Source organism: Felis catus, chromosome C1 (genome assembly GCF_018350175.1).
Source record: "Felis catus isolate Fca126 chromosome C1, F.catus_Fca126_mat1.0, whole genome shotgun sequence".
NCBI classification, from domain to species: Eukaryota; Metazoa; Chordata; class Mammalia; order Carnivora; family Felidae; genus Felis; species Felis catus.
Window position 1 is genome coordinate 132,978,076 of NC_058375.1, and position 19,903 is coordinate 132,997,978.

Genomic DNA, 19,903 nt, shown 5'->3' on the forward strand with positions numbered 1-19,903 from the left:
AAAAGAGGATGCACACGAATATGATCTAAATTTCAGTCACAGTTGTGAGATTTATTAACTATGTGTCCTTAGGCCAGTTGTTTTACTTCAGTAACTATAGGTTTTCTGTGTGTGTGTGTGTGTGTGTGTGTGTGTGTGTGTTTCATCTGGAGATTGTTGGTTCAACTTTTTTCACTTCCTAGCATCTACAAATGTCCAATAAACCTAACTATTATTATTTAGAAACAAAGAATAAAAGTTGAGCAAAAATCTCTCTTGAAACAAAATTTAATAAGAACCTGACAGTCTGAATCCTTGTCACAAAGTATGTGGCTCATGATGCATCACCCAGGTCCAATTTATCCTTGAGTTGAAACTTTTTTATTTTTAATATTTATTATTTATTTTGAGAGAGGGAGACAGTAAGCAGGGAAGAGGCAGAGAGAGAGGGAGAGAGATAGAATCCCAAGCAGGCTCCGCGCTCTCACCTCAGAACCCGGCAGGGGGATCAATACTACAAACCATGAGATCACGATCTGAGCCAAAACCAAGAGTCAGATGCTTATCTGACTGAGCCACCCAGGCATCCCTCCTTGAGTTAAATCTTAAATAGAACTCAATCTCCTTGATTTAAGGGTACATCCTAGATAGCCAATCAGATCACTGTGATTCCTTGAGACTAGAATTAACCTATATCAGATTTGTTAAATCAGTTCCATTTAAGGAATAACAAATTCTTCCACTCTGTCAGGCCTAAAAAGTTTAAAATAAAACAAACTTACTCATACTAGCCCTATTCATCAATGGAAAAAAAATACTTACAGATTATCAGAAAAATAATTGAGTAGTAGTGCAAACTCAATTATTTGATTCCAGTCAGAGTGCAGCAGTTCTACATCCATATCTGGAGAGTCCCCTCACCTCAAGGTCAATTGTTTCCAAACACATGCCTATCACTAGTAAACAACGTATCATTATCTTGAATGTATAAACTGCCTTCTGGTTTTTCTTTGTTGCTATGTATCCGGCCTGCTTTGCCTTAATTTGGATGCTATTTTAGGCAGGGTTTTTTTTGTTTGTTTGTTTTGTTTTTTGTTTTATGTTACTAGGATTGGTGTGGATTTTTTTTGTCCTTCGTTTCTTTTTTTTTTCTCTTTTATTTTTAAACTCAGTTTCAACCTGAATGCACAGATACCATTCTCTTCTCTTCTCTTCTCTTCTATTCTGTGTTTGTGTGTGTGTTTTTTGTTTGTTTTTGTTTTTGTTTTTTTGTTTTGTTTTGTTTTACTTTGGATGACATATGAAAATGTTCCAGTGGGAGTGCAGAGTCATCATTACTCTATTTGGCTGAAATCCTGACAGTTGTTAAACATAATAGAGGTGGTATATTTTAAGTTTCTTGAACTGGAAACATTTTCTCTTGCATTTGCAATTGTAAAACAGATTCATATGTTTTCTCACACTAACACCAAAAAGTAGCACACATGATGGCCAACTTTGGGAAGAATTCTTTTGATTTTTTAATAGTAAATGAAAATACAGTTTTCAGTCTACTTTCCCTTTTAAAATTTCAGTCTACTTTCCCTTTTAAAATCAGTCATTCCATTGGTGATCTAATTAAATAGAAACTTGTTGACAGTACTAAAAGAAAGGCGGGGTAAAAAAATCTAAATAGTAGACTGAGTCCCTGCCTCAAGGAGCATTTTCCTTATTTATGTGAAGAAAGCAAGTTAATAAAGCAATTGTGTAAATTTCTTGAAGGTATTACATATAATTCTGTAATTTGTGAAATCTATATAGAAGGTACTATTCAATAAACTGCCAGTTAAAGTTTGACTTTGAAAATAATCCTATATATAATTACAGTATATATTATATCTATATGATATATATGCACAGAGTTCTTACAAATAATGAGACTATTCTCAGTTGCTTTGCATCATATCTTAAACTACCTACCTACATATCAATCTCTGAAATCTCTGACAGACAAAATATGTATTTGCTGTTCACTGTGTGCAGAACAATTCATGGATATACAAAGAATGAAAAAAAATCCCTGTCCTTAAGAATCCTAACAATATAAGGAGGGATTTAAACTACTTGTTACTTAAACATTATAGTAATTCTATGTTACATTTATACTTAGCTACACCTAGAGCAAAGTGAACAACCAAACTTAGATTATTTTAAGTAGGGAGTGATACTCAAATCAAGACATACAAAGTTCAAGCTTGATAGCCTCACTCTTCAGTTGATTTCTATTTTCAAGTTCAAATAACATAAAGATATGTCATGATTTTGAGGTCTTAATCTTATCTTTTGTTTAAATTATGTCTTAATTTTAATCTTTTTCTAACTCTTTTTCCTAATGGAATAGTTAAGACTGTAAAAGATTGCTCCATCTTTAATTTCTTAGCTGCATAGTTCAGAGGTGTACCTTATGTTCCAAAAAACACTTTGCTGCACTTCAGTTTTGGTAACCAAGTTATTAAGCTATCATCAATCTAACCTATCTTTTGAGTTAACACAATGTGAAAGATGTATCATAACCTATGAGGTATTCTTGGTAAAATATTTACATGGAGTGTAATCATCATCAAGTAAACAGAAAATTCAGATTGCATGACATCCTATGAGAAAATGTCAGTGATACAATGGAAAAAAGGAAAGTTTAGAAATATTCTAGATTAAAGTAGATTAAAGAGCTATAACAACCATATGCAATGCATTATGTTTGTTTGGCTCCTGGCCTGGGGAAAAAAAATAACTATAAGAGGTATCTTGGGTACCACTGGAGAAACCTAATTATGGACTGGATATTACAACAATGTCAAATTTCATAGGTGTGATTATGGTATTGTGTTTATGTAAGAGGATGTCTTGTTCTTGGACTCATTTAGGGGTAAAGCATCATGACGTCTGCAAAAATACATATATGAACTTACAAATGTATATGTGTGTAAATATTATGTATATGAATACATAATTCAGAAAGAGAGAAAGATGAAGCAAATGTCTCAGAATATTAATGATTAATAAATGAAAGGTATATAGGTGTTTACTATACCAATCTTTCAACTTTTCTGTCAGCCTAAAATTGTTCACAACAATAAAGGGAATAATTCAACTTTTTAAACAATAACTTAAACATTTATTAGGTAAGCTAGTAACTAATGATGTCTTAAAATCTCAAAAAAGAAAACCAAAGTAATTCTGTGTGTTATGGGTTGAATCGTGTCGGTCCAAATTTTATATATTGAAGTCTTAACTGTAAGTACCTCAGAAGGTGTCTGTGTTTAAAGACAGGGTCTTTAAAAAAGTGATTAAGGTAAAAGGAGGTCATCTGGGCCCTAATCCAATATGACTATTATCCTCAAAAAGAAGGGACTGGGACTAAACACACAGGGGGAAGACCAGGTGAAGACACCAGAGGAAGACAACCAACTAAAAAGCCAAGGAAAGAGACCTTAGCGTGTAACCAACCCTGACAACACCTTTGTGTTAGACTTCTAGCCTCCAGAACTGTGAGGAAATAAATTTCTGTTAAGTCACTCAGTGTGGTTTGTTTATTTGTTTGCTTTTTTTATGGCAGTGCTAGTACACTAACACAGAATTCTAAGACAAATGACCCTCACCCTTGTACAATCCCTTGTCTCCTGAATATGGATGAACATGTGAATATGATGAGATATCACTTCAAAGCTTATATGGCAAAAGGGGAAATCATCCAAGTGTTCCTGATATAATCACATGAGGTTGTTAAAAGTGGAGTTCTTTCCATTGTGTAATGAAAAGGAAGTTAGAGATTTAAAGCATAAAAACATGAGGGAGTTTTGACATACTATTGCTGATTTGGGGAACGGAGGGGGTCACCATTTCAAGGAATGTAGGTGGCCTTTGGTTGTTAAGAGTGGCTGAGACTGACAACTATCAAAAAATCGTGGCCCCAGTCCAACAACCACAAGAAACTGCATTCATTCATGGGCGTGGAAGAGAATTATTCCTTAGACCCTCCAGATAGGAGCCCAACATGAGGAAAACCTTGATCTCAGCCTTGCAAGTCTTTAAGCAGAGAATTCATTTGATCCTGCCTAGACTTCTGACCTACAGATCTGTAAAATAAGAAATGTTTATTTAAATAAATGCTTATTTAAAGTAAAAATGCTTATTTAAATAAAATAAAAAATGCTTATTTAAATAAAATGTTTATTTAAATAAATGTGTATTTAAAATAAGCATGTTTTAACACGCTCAGTTTATGGTAGTTTTTTACACAGCAATAGAAAATTAGTAAGTATTTCCTCATAATATACATAGTTATGCTCGATATGTATTTTCAAATTAGTATGTGGGTTTGTAGGTGTGAGCAATAAAGTTTAAGAGAATATTAATTATTTTTCCAGGTTCAAATTGTTCATATGCACACACAAAATTTTATATACATGCATATATCAATGTTAATGATTTTTATACCTTGTATATGATTAACTTTTTAAAATGCTTAACCTTTCATAATGATTAACCAAGTAACATATACATATTTTTTAAATGTTTTTTTTAATGTTTATTCATTTTTGAGACAGAGAGAGAGACAGAGCATGAATGGGGGAAGGTCAGAGAGAGAGAGGGAGACACAGACTCTGAAACAGGCTCCAGGCTCTGAGCTGTCAGCACAGAGCCCGACACGGGGCTCGAACTCACGGACCGCGAGATCATGACCTGAGCCGAAGTCGGACACCCAACCGACTGAGCCACCCAGGCTCCCCGAAGTAACATATACATATTTAAACAAAACCTTTTTAGTTGGAATAATAAATGAGCAAAATTTTCTCTCCAATTGTTAGTATACCTATCTTTCATATTTAGCATATTGATCTTGTGATTCCCATCATCTACCACAGGATCTGTCACATAGAAGTCACTCAATTAAAGTTTGTTATGTGTAAATTGAAGAGCGAAACAATTGGAGTATATATAGGAAGACTGTGGGGTATAATGGAGTATGTACAGGAGGTTGTGTTGTGGGACAGAAAGCATGCTGACTTGAATATAATGCAAGATGAGCCTGCATGAAAATTTTGCCTCCACTAAGAGGGAATCCTAGAGGCATCTATTTAACTTCTCTCAGCTTCATTTTCCTATCTAGAAGTCTGTATAGCATGGTACAGTGTTCAATTGTAATTCTATCACTTAATTGCTTTAAGACCTCTGACAAATAACTTCCCTCATGATTTATTTTCTTTATCTATAAAAGAAGACCATAGTATCACAGGCAGGGCTACCATTAGCTCATATAGTGTCATCACACAAATTAGAAAATGTCCCCCCCGCTTTTTGAGATAATTCATTTCCTTTTGTGGGAATATATGTACAACCATGCTGACTGTGATATTTATGCTACCCAGGTGCCCTGTTCGATGTGAACAACTGTACCTGATGTCCTGTTCAGGGTTGTTGTCAGAATCAAAAAAGAGTCCATACAAGGCTCATGGCACAGAATCTGGCTCATACTGATTATCCCTTTTGTGTCAGTAATCATCATTATCACATTTATCCAAACATCATCTTCCTTAGTATAGATATGGTAGCATATAACCAGAGTAGAGAACTATATTAGCATAGGCTAAAGCCTTAGCACATGGTAGGACATGCATAAATGGCCACCCCTAGTAAATACCTTGAACACAGTACTTCCTCAGTAAATAGCTGCTGACTGATTGGATGGTTTTAGTTTTCTTAAAGAAAATGAACTTTTATATTACGAGAATTCTGGTCTGGTGCCAAAATTGTCTTCACTATTTAAATGAAAATACATAGTATGCTATTTATTTAAAAACTTGAATTGTCTAATATGTGCAAATTTGGAAGTAAAATATAACAAAATTCCCCAAAGGTCCATGTGGAAAAAGAAGCATCTCTTTTTACTGTCAAATTTTGGAGCAACTCATAATTCATAAACATTTGAAAAAAATAAATCTGTAATAATTACATACTGACTTTTGGGGCACCTGGGTGGCTCAGTCAGTTGAGAGTCCGACTTCAGCTCAGGTCATGATCTCACACTCTGTGAGTTAGAGCCCCGCGTCGGGCTCTGTGCTGACAGCTCAGAGCCTGGAGCCCTCTTCGGATTCTGTGTCTCCCCCTCTCTCTGCCCCTCCCCTGCTCATGCTCTGTGTCTGTCTATCCCAAAAATAAATAAAAACATTTAAAAATTTTAATTATATACTGATTTTTATCAAAAATATTTTTTCAGGGGCTCCTGGGTGGCTCAGTTGTTTTAAGTTTCCAATTCTTGATTTCAGCTCAGGTCATGATCTCAACTGGGCCTCATGTCGGGCTCCACTCTTACAGCATGCAGCCTGCTTGTGATTCTCTCTCCCTCTCTCTCTTGCCCCTCCCCGACATGTGTGTGCACAATCTCTCTCTGAAAATAAATATTTTATATGTATACATATTTTTTCATTTGCTTAAGAATAGCATTTACAGTTAAATTAGGCTATAGTGTTATAAACACTACTGTAGGAATGGGCCCTTTATTCCATCAGAAACTGACTGATTTCATTTCACATAAAAAAAATGTATATTTATTTATTTGTTTGTTTGTTTATGTATTTTTAGTATATTTGTTTTGAGAGAGAGAAAAAGAGCATGGGAGGGGCAGAAAGAGGGAGAGAGAGAGAGAGAGAGAGAGAGAGAGAGAGAGAGAGAGAGAATCTCAAGTAGGCTTCACACAGTCAGTGCAGATCCTGATGTGGGACTTGAATCCATGAATCATGAGATCATGACCTGAGTTGAAATCATGAATTGGAGGCTTAATTGACTGAGCTACCAAGGTGCCCCAAGGAGGCATTTTTTAATTGCTAATTTATTCTTAGGCTGGTATAAAAATAGATAAAATTTAATAGATGTATATAGTAGGTTGCTGTATCAGCCTGCTAGAGCTTCCCTAACAAAATGCCATAGACTAGGTGTCTTAAACAACAGAAATGTATTGATTCAAGGTTCTGGAAGCTGGAAGTAAGGTCAGATGTTGTGAGAATTGTTTCCTGGGAGCCTATTCTTTGGGTTGCAGATGGTTACCATCTTTCCGCTTCTTCACATGGTCTTCTATCTGTGTATGCTTGCCCTGAGTGTCCATTAGTATGTCTAAATTTCTTCTACTTATGAGGCCACCATGAAATTCAGACCAACTCTCATAGCCTCATTTTAAGTTAATTACCTCTTTTAAGGTCCTATCTCCAAATGCAGGCACATTCTGAGCTACTGGGCTTCAACAGATGAGTACAACATGAGTTTTGGGCTTCAACACATGAGTTTGGAGGGGCCACAATTCAATGCAGAGTTGATGCTATAACAGGAAGCTAGGAAATAGAATAGAAGCTAGGGAATAGTCTAGCTATGAGACTCTTGACCAGGCAACCCATCTGTGCCTAGCCTCTGATTTCTTTTTTTTTTTTTTAATGGTAACAATATCTGCCTTATATTTCTAAAAACAAAACAAAACAAAACAAAAAAAAAAAACAGAGCTGTAATGATCAAAAGGTATTAACTGATTCCAATGTACATATTCTTAACAAATTATCAAAACATTATACAAGTTATTTTTACAATTTCTATTTATTAAAGATGAAATTATTAGTCTCATGACTGTATGCTGAATCCTAAGACAAGTATTTTTTTAAGTTTATTTATTTATTTTGAGAGGGAGGGAGAGTATCCCAAGCAGGCTCCATACTGTCAGCACAGAACCCGATGTGGGGCTTGAACTCAAGAACTGTGAGATCATAACCTGACCCAAAATCAAGAGTCAGATGCTCAACCAACTGAATCACTCAGGTACCCTGAAGACAAATATTTTACATTAGGATTTACTTTGCTCTTGGCAACTCAGCCATGAGTATTGGGGAGTATTTGTTTTCTTTATTGCTATTGAGTATCAAGAAAGATCTGTGCCATTTGAAGGATTGTCCCTGTTGTATCTGATTCTTCAATGTTAACCAGTGAATAATTCCAGCAAACTCTTCCCTTCCAAGGCATCTTCCCCCCCTCCAGCCAATAAACAAAGAAACAAACAAACAACAAACCCTGCATGCAACCTGAGTAGATGTTATAAGCCACATTCACTAAACTGGTATGCTCTCACCTAAACCCTCTTTAGTCTATCCATCTTCTCAAGAACTTAACTCTTTTATGAGCAATTTATCTCATCCCCTAAATCAGGAAAGTTAATGTTACAAAGATTTTAATTAAAAAAAATTCAACACAAAGTTAATTATACTGCCTGAATCTGAACAGGGCCCATATAGCAATTAGCCAAATGATGATACTCTTTGTCCTGCTGAAAATTCCCTAGGCATATTATAGTTGGGGTTCATATCTCGCTTTCAGGAAAGGATGATGGAAGATGTGGGGAAAGGGAGAGAAAAAGAATGGCACTGCCATTAAAATAAGTTCTTAGAACACAGCATCCTTTAGTGCTTCATTTAACAAAATATGTCATTTTAGAAGCACTTCTGAGTGAAAGTCAAATGTAAATTTTATACACTGACTATAAAGAATAAAACGTCCTCCGGGAAGAAATTTGCTCACCCATGAAAGGTAGAAAACCTTCATCCTCAACCCCAAATGCTAGATTAGTTGTGGATAAATGATGGATTGAATAGTTTCTAAGAAGACTCCTTGTTCAGCCTTCAGCTTTGTCCCTATAGAGCTCTGAAAGAGCATTTGTTTACAGTACATCATCCCTTAAGCCAAGGAGATTTTATCAGAGTTGTCTGTGGAATTCATCTATTTTGTTTTACCCTCTTTATTTTACAACATTTCAAAGTTTGCATTCCCTATAGTTTCCAGTCTAGGCTGAGGGACATGAGTCGCTTTTTATCCTTTGACCTGTGATCTAGGATCAGAAAACCAACAAGCAGTAACTCCTTGAGTCAAAAAGTGAGGCTTTTTTTCAATGCTGGTCTTGCTCTGCCTGTGTGAACTATAGTGCACTCAGTTTTATCACCTATGCCTCCAATCAAGCTTTCTTAAAATTGCAGAGGCTGACTTTCAGAGATCCATTAGTACACTGTGGGGCAGAATGAAGAGAAACGTCACCCTCCACCCATCCCCACTGTGCTAGGAAAAAGAACCAACATTAGACAGGCTCTTTCAACTCAAAATTACACTTTTTCCCCACCTTTCTGTCACCCCTCCATATCAACTCTTAAGTGGGAGTCTTTTTATTATTAAAGAAGGGTCAATGTTTTTGGCCTCTCCAATGCTAAAGAGAAGACTATAAGAATAAAATGAAGAGCAAAACAAAAAGAATTGGAAGAGACATAAACTGTCCTCATGGGTCTCATATGCTTTCCATTTAATCTGTAAGATCATTTCAGCTTCTCTACCTAACGAAAAGCTTAGCTGTGTGGCTCCCATATATTAGCTCATTGCAAAGTGACCTCTAAATCACTATTACTTAGAAACAAGCACCACACTTCCATTCATTTTATTGTTCCTATAGTCTAGTTTCAGTGCCCTATTCTACTATATATTTTTAAAGGGCAGGATCTGTTTGCTAATAACCTCCCACTTGAATTTCATTTTATTTCTCTGACCTCTGTCAAAGAAAGAAAATTTAGAAGGAAACCATAAAAGGATTCCCACCTTATATCCTAGGGGAAAGGCCATTGTAGAAATATAAGAAGTTCATTAATATCATCCTATCTAAATAAAGGTTAAAAATCGCATACACTAGAAACACAATAGAAGAAATGGTCAACTCACGCAGAGGCCCATCTGACCCTAATAACTCACAGTTATTTTCATTTTTAATAAATGCTTCTATTCCTACTACCCAGAGACTTGTTATTTTTACTACATTATTCAATTAGAACTGATCACTCCCAAAGTCAGCATGATATAACCCTGTTGGGAGCTTTCTGTGTTTTTCAAATGACATCATATATTTAAATTAGGTGGTTTTAGGAGCCCTGCTATGAGTTGGATCCTTCTTTACCTCAGTATTTCAAAAAAATAAGGCAACTTCAAAGAAATATAAATTCTGCATTCACCAATAACTGCCAATGTATAGGAGTACAGAGGACCATAAATTCAATTTCTTCCTTTCTTAAAATGAGATAACCTCTACCTTTCAGGACTGTAGCATTGATTAAATATGATTATTCACTAATGTGTTTTTTAGCCATGTATTTTAACTTTAGTCAATTAGTTAACGTGATGTTTTTGGAAGAGTTCCTAGAAAAAGCCACCTGTCCCAAAATAATCTTGATACAAAATCTGTCCTAATGTTTGTGTGTAATATACCTAATTATTAAAAGCTGTTAACAACTTAACGTGAATGAGTGTATGTGGTAAATTAATCCTATTCCTAGTCACACCCTTAAAGAATAAAACTGATTTTCTGTAAAAGCGAGAGAGGGGGCAGTAAAGATGTTCTATCAAAAGCCCCGCAGGATAAGGTGCTTGCTCACTCAGAGCTCTGAGCATCTGAAAAGCAGGGTGAGGTGTGCAGTGAAGAGTCTTACTATGCAACAGACATTATTTTAAGCACTTTACTGTGGGGCAGGTACTATCATGTCCATTGTTCAGATGAGGTGATAAAAGCCTAGAAAGGTTAAGTCAGCTGCCAGAGAGCAAAGATATTCAGAGAGGAACTGGCTTTACAGCCAAGCAGCTGGGATTCAGAAGTCCTGATCATGCACTGTGCCTTCCTCTTCCCCTTCCCGTGCAGTGGACGGAGAGAAGGAAGGGGGTGAAAGGACAGAGTGGCACATGCTGCCTGGTGCCTCCGCCTACCCAATAGCTGTGCTCCCCTTTTCCTTTAATAGCAGAGCCACTAATTCTATTTTGGAGAGCAATGGGCCCCATTGAAAATACTCATTGCCCCATACCTCATATGTTCACTTCTGGCCAAGGACATCTAAGCAGAAATCCACTGAGTTTGTTTTTTGTTAAATAGAGAGACTCAACTAGCACTTGCCTTTTCCCTTTCCCTTTTCCCTTCTGACTGCCTGAAATGAAATTATCTACTGGCAGAGTTCAAGTAGTCATGCGTTGCCTGTAAGACTGACATCTCCATGCTAAGGATGGCAGAGCAGAAAGTGGAGCTATCGTATCAATCCTAAGTGGTCCACTTTTGCAACTTTTTTATATGGGAACAACAAACCCCTATCTGGTTAAGTTATTGTTTCTGTTTCATTGTAAATGCAATCTTAACCAATAAGGTGATTATGCAAAAGTAGAAGAAAGAACCTAACCCATCATTTGTAGATGGCACTATATTGCCCGAGTCTGGCTCCATATGGTAGTGGGTACACACCGAGCTCTGTGCCACATACTTCTATGGGGAAGGGGTATCCTGTCCCCTGTGGCAGCAGTACCTGGCACAGAACCACTACCACAGTGGAAAGTGGATATGGTTCAGTTCTGACACTGCAACAGGGGGTGGCAAACTACAGCCCACTGACCAAATCCCACCCGAGTCCTGTGTTGTATAAACTGTAAGCTGAGAAAGTTTTTGGTTTTGTTTGCCATTTTAAATAAAGTGTTTTGCAAAGAAACAAACAAAAAACAGAGAAGAACATGCAGTTTTAATCACATGGGACACAAAACCTAAAATATTTACCATCTAGCCCTTTACAGAAAAAGTCTGCATCAAGATAGAGTCAATGTACCAATTATCACAACTGTCAAGGTTGCAAATCTTACCGTCCTCTAAGGACTTTTTTTTTTTTTAATGTTTATTTTTGAGAGAGCACAAGCCAGGGAGGGATAGAGAGAGGGGATAGAGGATCTGAAATGGGCTTTTGCTGACAGCAACCAGTCCCACATGGGGCTTGATCTATGAATTGTGAGATCATGACCTAAGCCGAAGTTGGTTGCTTAACGAACTGAGTCACCAAGGTACCCCATGGCCATTTTTATTTTCCTTTGTTGGACAGTGAGTCATTACATCCAAAGCATGATATGTAATTGAAGCACACAGTAAATGATTTTCTGAAGAACGACAGTGTAGGGCAATAGGGAAGGAAAAGAAGCAGCAGAACTAATACCTTCCTGACTTAAAAAGGAAGGATCAAGTTTTAAGTACATTAACATCAGATTGGCAGAAAACATGATACATCAGCTGAAGCTAATTGTTGGAAGGAAGTATCATTAAGCACTCAACAGAAAATCCTAGAAGGAATTAAATTTTGAATACCTCAGAATAAAAGTGCCTTTCAAGAAGACTTCCCTGCCACAGGTGGTGCTAAGCTTTCATTCCTCAAATAAACATTACCACCATTCACTTAAATCCTCCTAACACATGACGCCAGACTAACTGGATTGAAAGCACTGAGTTGAAAGATGGTGATTTTCCTGATTTTCTATTCTCATTGCCTCATAGGACCTAAAGATGATTAGCCATTTAGACACTTGAAAAATTACTTCAAATAATGTAGAGAAATAAGGAGTTTCATTTTTAATCAAAGGCTGAAGAATCATTTCTGACATTCAACGTAAGGGTATAAATTATTAAATTTCCCCAATTTCATATTTAAGAAAACTCATCTCAACATGCAATCAGCTTAGTGGTAAATCAACCTCACAAAAAAGTTTATGGGGGAGTTCTTTGCTTTTTTTTCACTGGGAAGTCTTGACTCTCACCTCATGGATACTAGAGAATGTCCCTAGAACCTGGGGCTAAACACACACAGAAGAGGAATATATATGCATGTTAACCTCTCAGATCCCCAAATATATAAATTTCATGTAAGTTCAAAATTTCTTGTTTTTCTGTATGTGCATTTATGTTCAAAGCATTTCAATCATTGGCATTTCACAAGTAATTCCTGTCTTTTTTTTCCCCCCCGAAAATACTCATTTTTTATCCCTATAGAATCGTGTCCTTGCAGAGATTTCCCACTATCATTATAAATTTGGTGCTATATTTCTCTTCTTATCATTTTAACGTTTATTTATTTTTGGGACAGAGAGAGACAGAGCATGAACGGGGGAAGGGCAGAGAGAGAGGGAGACACAGAATCGGAAACAGGCTCCAGGCTCTGAGCCATCAGCCCAGAGCCCGACGCGGGGCTCGAACTCACAGACCGCGAGATCGTGACCTGGCTGAAGTCGGACGCTTAACCGACTGCGCCACCCAGGCGCCCCTCTCTTCTTATCATTTTAAAGGCTAAGTGGATTTAGGAAAAATAAGTGTATAGCATCAGCTGTTTTCATCTAATATTTTGTAGATACAACACACTTCGTCTTCAAATCAAAGATGGTAACACACTTTTGTCCATGCAGTGAGCACAAAATTACCCTTCCTAAAAATCAGTCTTCAAGGTTTTCGATTTCTGGTATTTATCTTTCACATTGAATGGATGCATCCATATAATTATAAAATTATGCAATTATTTTATGTAGATTAGTGATGACTGCATATGAATGCCATAAAACAACACATTACAAAGCACTATGATTAGGGAAAATGTAATTGTGAACATCTGGATTGAGAAATTTAAATTTGAAAAAGTCTCATATTTTTCATAAAGCTTTTTCCCTTGCTTGTCCATATTTCAATGGGTACTGACTGAATCCATTTATCTGGACTAGGCTAATTTAATGTAGATCCAAAAATGTTTTCCAGATCGAGTGCCCAGGTAGAAAAATAGCCATTTCTCTGTTTTTGTTATGTAACTACAATAATAGTTTTAGCATCTCCTTTAAGGATATTCAGCAATTTTGATGTTAAAAGATAGAGTAAGAATGGCCAAAGTGAAGAAACATTTTTAAACAGAATTCATCAAATTTTATTGGAGAAGAAAATAACTATACTGCCAAGAATATCTTGAGCAGGTATGAAATTGCATGTTAAAAATATTGTAAGAAAGCAGACAGTCTATCTCTATTTCTAATTAACCATATGTAATTTCTAACTTACAGCCTCAGGCCTCAAGCCCCTAATCTCTGTGAATGAAGGACCTACAGATCCTTGCTACTTCTCTATACCACAAAGCTTCTCCAGTATGAATCTCCTATCGAATTCCCTCTTTAGCACAAAAAGAACATCATTATTCTCTATTCTTCACCAGCATAAAGAAAACTCTTGCCCTTATAGGTTCTCCTTCCATTTCTTCTCAGTTGCTTTTGCATTGTGCCTGGTACACAGTTCCATAGAAATTTCCCCTCAACTTGGCCTTCCTGCATACACATTTCAAAGAGCTATCTCACATCTCTGTCATTTTTCCCATCAGCAATTTTGCAGAATAAACAAGGCAGAAACAAAAGATTCCAGTACCAAAACTCAAAACTCTAACTTTTTTATTTTGATTGTGCCATGGCAACCATCTCTTGCAGCTAAGAAGGAGACTACTCCTAGATGGTACTTATATAGGGGAGGGTCCCACTACTTATATATTTCACGGCCAATGCATTTATTTATTATGGTTGTCTTTTCTCATTACTATGCTATCTGTGCCCATAAGCATAATATTGAGATTTTTTTCTTCTTTTTCATTTTATTATAACAACTTCATTATAACATAATTCACATACCATACAATTCACCCATTTTAATATGTACAAGTCAATGATTTTAAATATATTAACAGTGTTGTGCAACCATGACTGTGATCTAACTTGAGAATAGTTTCACCTTTGGAAGAGATCCCATACTCATTAGCAATCATTCTTCATTGCCTTCAACGCCACCTGGACTTGAGAAACTACTTTCTGTTTCTATGAATTTGCCTATTTGAGATCTTCCATGTGAATGAAATCATAAAATACCTGGCCTTTTGTGACTCGCTTCTCTTCTTAAGCATAATGTGTTAAAGGTTTATCCATGTGGCATGTATAAGTATGTCATTACTTTTTTGTTGCCAAATAATATTCTTTTGTATGGCTTTACTACATTTATTTATCCATTAGAGTTTTTTCCCATTAACCTACTTTTTTTGTTTGTTTTATCATGCCTTGAAACTTTTCTATGCTATAGAGTGTCTAGTAAAGGTTTTCTGAATTAAACTGGTGAAAATTACAAATGTAGTAGTAAACAACTACAACCTCTTCCTATAGAAGCAGTGATCTGTTCAAAGAGCAATTAATGCAAATATTCAAGAACCCATATGCTGAGAAACTTTAAAAACACTAGCAAACATAAAGAAAATGAATAAGCATTGCCTCTGCTTTCTAATGGCAAGATTGTCATCAAAACTTATATTGGCACTGCCTGCAAACCTTGTAAACAAGTAAATAAAAATGGAAAATGGAACCAATAATTGTTATCTCTTACAATATCAAGCACTAAGGATGATGGATTTTTTTTTCTCACTTCAACCCAACAGCATTACGTAGTTGCTTTGAGAATACTGATAAGCTGGCACACCTGGTTGTCAGGGGACACGGGGTGCACAAACTAGAAGTGCTAGAAATATCAATAGCAAAATTAGAGGAGTATTCATATACTATATGATAGTCAGTATTAAAAAAAAGTATAGCAGATTTAGCTGTGGTCCTATTATTTATAATTTTGCTGTAGGGGCATTTTTCATGCATGCAAAGCCCTCAGTGGACTCCCAAGTTAGATACAGTGGTACTATTACAACTGAGATCCATGTGTATGAAGAGCTTCTGAATCTAATATTATAAAGGCAAAGATACTCACTGTAGGGATGAATAAAAATCATTTCAGTCTTTCTGTTTCAAAAGAAAGCATGCTCAATAATTTGTGCAGTGCCCCAAAATATTAACAGAGATAATATGGAAGCTCAACTTGGTTACTTTACCATTCTTTCTCTATGTTCTTCTGTCTCAAAATGAGTGAAATATATTATGGGAGAGGGTCTTATTCCCTTTTAGTGCTATGTTTTAAATGTTTTTTCCTCTCAAGTTATATTTTTTCTAGTAATAACACAATCACATTGAAATAATTAACCTTGCATTTTCTTCCCTTCAAAAATTAATGCACAGTATGAAACTGCATTTTATGCTCTCATTCACATAGTCATTTTAAAGAAAACACAAAGAAAAGGTTTCAAGTTTCTTAGGCTATTTGGGGGGAAGAAAGAATAAACTAGAACAGCAGTCATCCGTGAAAACAACTGACATTTAGTTTCACATGTAAGGTAAAGCTGAATGGCATGAGAACCTTTCTACTCACAGGTATCTAAAGATTCGTCTGAATCATCAGGGCAGTCAGGGTCCCCATCACACAGCCAGCTCTGGGAGACACAAGTCACATGATCGTGGCAAAGAAATTCACCAGGATCACACAACTGCTGATCTGAAAATGAAAATGTTTCGAAATAAAATATGAATGATCTGAACGTGAACACGAGAGCAGTACAAAGATGAAATGTGGGAAAGCAATACATAAAAGGTACATGAGTGTGATCCACATTTTCTCTTCAGGAGCAAAACTAAACCAAGTATTTGTCTTAATTTTGGCCACTTGTCTCAAGCACACATTTTTGATAGAAGTGACTATGTTGTGGTCTCACACATTCTGTTCTGAAAATAGTTAAGAATTCTGTTTGTGTTTATGACTAGAGGTTTGGTCATATTGGACAAGACATATGGCTATCACAGTCAGTGGGTTTTATAGAAGATATTGATCCAAACCAGAAGTCCTGAGTACAGAAATTTTAGTTTCCTCCTCTGCTCTAAGAGAAAGAAAAATCAGTAATAAAAATTCAATATTGTACTTAAACTCCATCTCTGGGAATTCAGTTCCTAATCATCCATCCTGATACTGGGGATTCAAGTCAGTTGAATACCCAATACCATAATATTTCTTTTCTTTTCTTTTTCTTTTTCTTTTTCTTTTTCTTTTTCTTCTCTTTCCTTTTTTGCTACAACTTCCCATATGATAGCTTCTGCTACCGGACCGCAAACTTCTGTAAAGCTTTGCTCTAATTTGGGTTTCTACAATTGGTTGTATCCAAAAATTACATTATTTTCCTTCCATGGCTTCAGAATATTTAGGATCTGTAGTCTTTCTTCAAGTCCTAGTAAATTTATTATATGTCTTGCTTTGTTTTTGTTTCTGTTTTTTTTTTTTGCAATATACTTACTTACACACTGTGAATCCACTCAATACAATATTTACTTTTTTACACATTTTAAATGTCTGAAATAGGAATGTTTCTTACAATCGATAATCTCTGAATGTGAAAGAGTGTTAGGAACATCTTAACCATTTGATATCACTTATACTTTTGTTTATGTATATACAGGAATGATTCAAAATTTAAAAATCTATCAATAAGTAGGTCTTTCAATATGTTATCAAATAAAAATTCTAAATGATATGAAAGCATTAGACCATAACTTCACTGACATTTTTTCCCCTAGTAATATACAAAATGATGGTGCATTTTCCACACAATGGTTGGATAAAATATGGTATATCTTTCCTTTCTCTCCCTCCCAACCCCCACATAATTTTCAATAAATATACATTACAAACACACACAAACATACACACATCTTTAACCAATGGATGTGGTATATAATTAAATTTTTCCCGTTCTCATACTATAGATATTTCCTGAAAGTCCCTATTGTTTTATCTTACCATATTATATTTTTCAACAAATCTACTGTCAATATCACACTTATTACCACTGTTATCATAACTTGTTTTTTAAGATTAACTTAATTGAGCATACTCTGTATTTAGCTCGAACTGTTGCTACAAAAATGTAGAAGTCACGATCTTTGGCTTTGAGGATCCAGCAGACTACTTGTGCCAACAGTTCCGGGAGGAAAAAAGTACTTAGTGTATACAAAAAGTTGCCAAATAAATGATATAGAAAATGACTGCTAAAAGAGACCACACATAGAGATGGAGACAAAAGCAAAGAACCATTTGAAGATGTACTTTAAAAATGGGTAGGACTTAGATAGAGAGTAAATATAAGATATTCCAGACAAGGAGTAGAGTAAAAATATGTCCAAGGCACTAATCACTTTTTCTTTAAAAACAAAAAAAATTTATTTATGTATTTATTTATTTATTTACATCCAAGTTAGTTAGCATGGTTAGCAACAAGTGTCTTCCTTAATGCCCCTTACCCATTTAGCCCATGCCCCCACCCCCAACCCCTCCAGCAACCTTCAGTTTGTTTTCTGTATTTAAGAGCCTCACATGTTTTGTTCCCCTCTCTGTTTTTATACTACTTTTCCTTCCCTTCCCTTATGTTCATCTGTTTTGTATCTTAAACTCCACATATGAGTGAAGTCATATATATGATATTTGTCTTTCTCTGACTAATTTTGCTTAGCCTAATACCCTCTAATTCCATCCATGTGGTTGCAAATGGGAAGGTTTCATTCTTTTTGATTGTAAGGCACTAATTATTAAAATCCATTTGAAACAAAAACAATTGCTAAAATTGGAATGACATTCAGGTTATAAAACTGTTGTTGTTTTTTTTTTTTTTTTTCCCACCATATGTATAAGTACGTTCCAAAGCTACAGGAGGAGAATATATGTTTTGCTTTAGACTACCACATAACTTTTATATAGAAAAAGAGCATGGGATAAAATTCACATTGTTTTGCTTATAGAAAAAGAGACCACATAATTTGTCATCAAACTGGGAGAGTTCTGAAGATTAAGGAAGGCTTATTAAGAATTATACTGGGGGGCGCCTGGGGGGCGCAGTCGGTTAAGCGTCCGACTTCAGCCAGGTCACAATCTCACCGTTGGTGAGTTCGAGCCCCGCATCAGGCTCTGGGCTGATGGCTCGGAGCCTGGAGCCTGTTTCCGATTCTGTGTCTCCCTCTCTCTCTGCCCCTCCCCCGTTCATGCTCTGTCTCTCTCTGTCCCAAAAATAAATAAAAAACATTGACAAAAAATTTAAAAAAAGAATTATACTGGGAAACAGGTATAAACCAAATTTCTTCCAGAAAAATCAGAATGGATGTTCTTTGTACCTATAGCTACTCTGCATTTGATTTATGATCTTGAGATGCTAGACTGTTTCCCACTTTCTTTCCTCCCAAACTATAACAAATTGCTATGAGAATAAGGGAAAAGAGATGGTGCCTTGCTAAATGCCATTGCATAATTCCTGACTCAGTAAATAATCAATAAGTACTTATTGAAAGTATAAGGAAACAAAAAAGAGCCATAAAGAACTATTTAGGGTGTTGGAAATAGTATCTCAAAACATAGGTCAGAGTCAGTAATGAAGGACTTTGATTATCATAGGAAATGTTTTGTAGATAATTTGAAGTCATACAAAAGTACTTAAGAAAGGCTATTTATGATAATATATGCGACAAAGTCATCTGTCAGGACACCCTTGCAATTGTCTAGAGAAAAGCTCCAGATGATTGGACTAAAGTACTGGGAACTAAAACGGAGACTCTGCTCCAAGTGATGTAAGAATTAATAACTGGTGACCAAATGGTTGAAAGGCTCAAATATATCTCCAAGTGAATAGCCTCAAAAATTAACTGGATGGCATCTCAAAACCAAAATAAAACATATGGATATTAACAAAAAAAGTAATGTACACATGGCCCTGGTCATGCAGGCAGTGGGATAATAATAATAGGTATAACAAAGGGAATAATAAGTATTTTATAGTGTTTTTTTTTTACCTCAAAAGCACTTCCATTCTCCCCTCCCCCAATCTTAATTTTTTCATTCATTTACTTAGTCAACAATCACTAATGAGTTTCTACTATGCTCTAGGCACTGAAGATAACTTTTTTTTTAAGTAGAAATCCTTGGCATCATGAAGCTTATATTAATAGTGGCAGGATAGAAACAAAAACAAAATAAATGAGTTATGTGTATAATATATAAGAAGATAAAACTTTATGGAGAAAAATAAAACAGAGAAGGGGACTAAGAATTGGAGGCTGGAGATATGGATGTACAATTTTAAGTAAGGTGGTCAGAGAATACATCGCAGAC

General features: G+C 35.8%; 1 protein-coding gene across 1 annotated transcript in view; it reads right to left on the reverse strand.

The window, feature by feature from the left end:
* LRP1B (LDL receptor related protein 1B) overlaps positions 1-19,903 on the reverse strand; it is a 1,940,511-nt gene that overhangs the window by 1,526,519 nt on the left and 394,089 nt on the right. Inside the window, exon 4 of the mRNA XM_023259298.2 lies at positions 16,133-16,255. Within this exon, the coding sequence (XP_023115066.2) occupies positions 16,133-16,255 (123 nt within the window). The remainder of the gene's footprint in view (positions 1-16,132; positions 16,256-19,903) is intronic.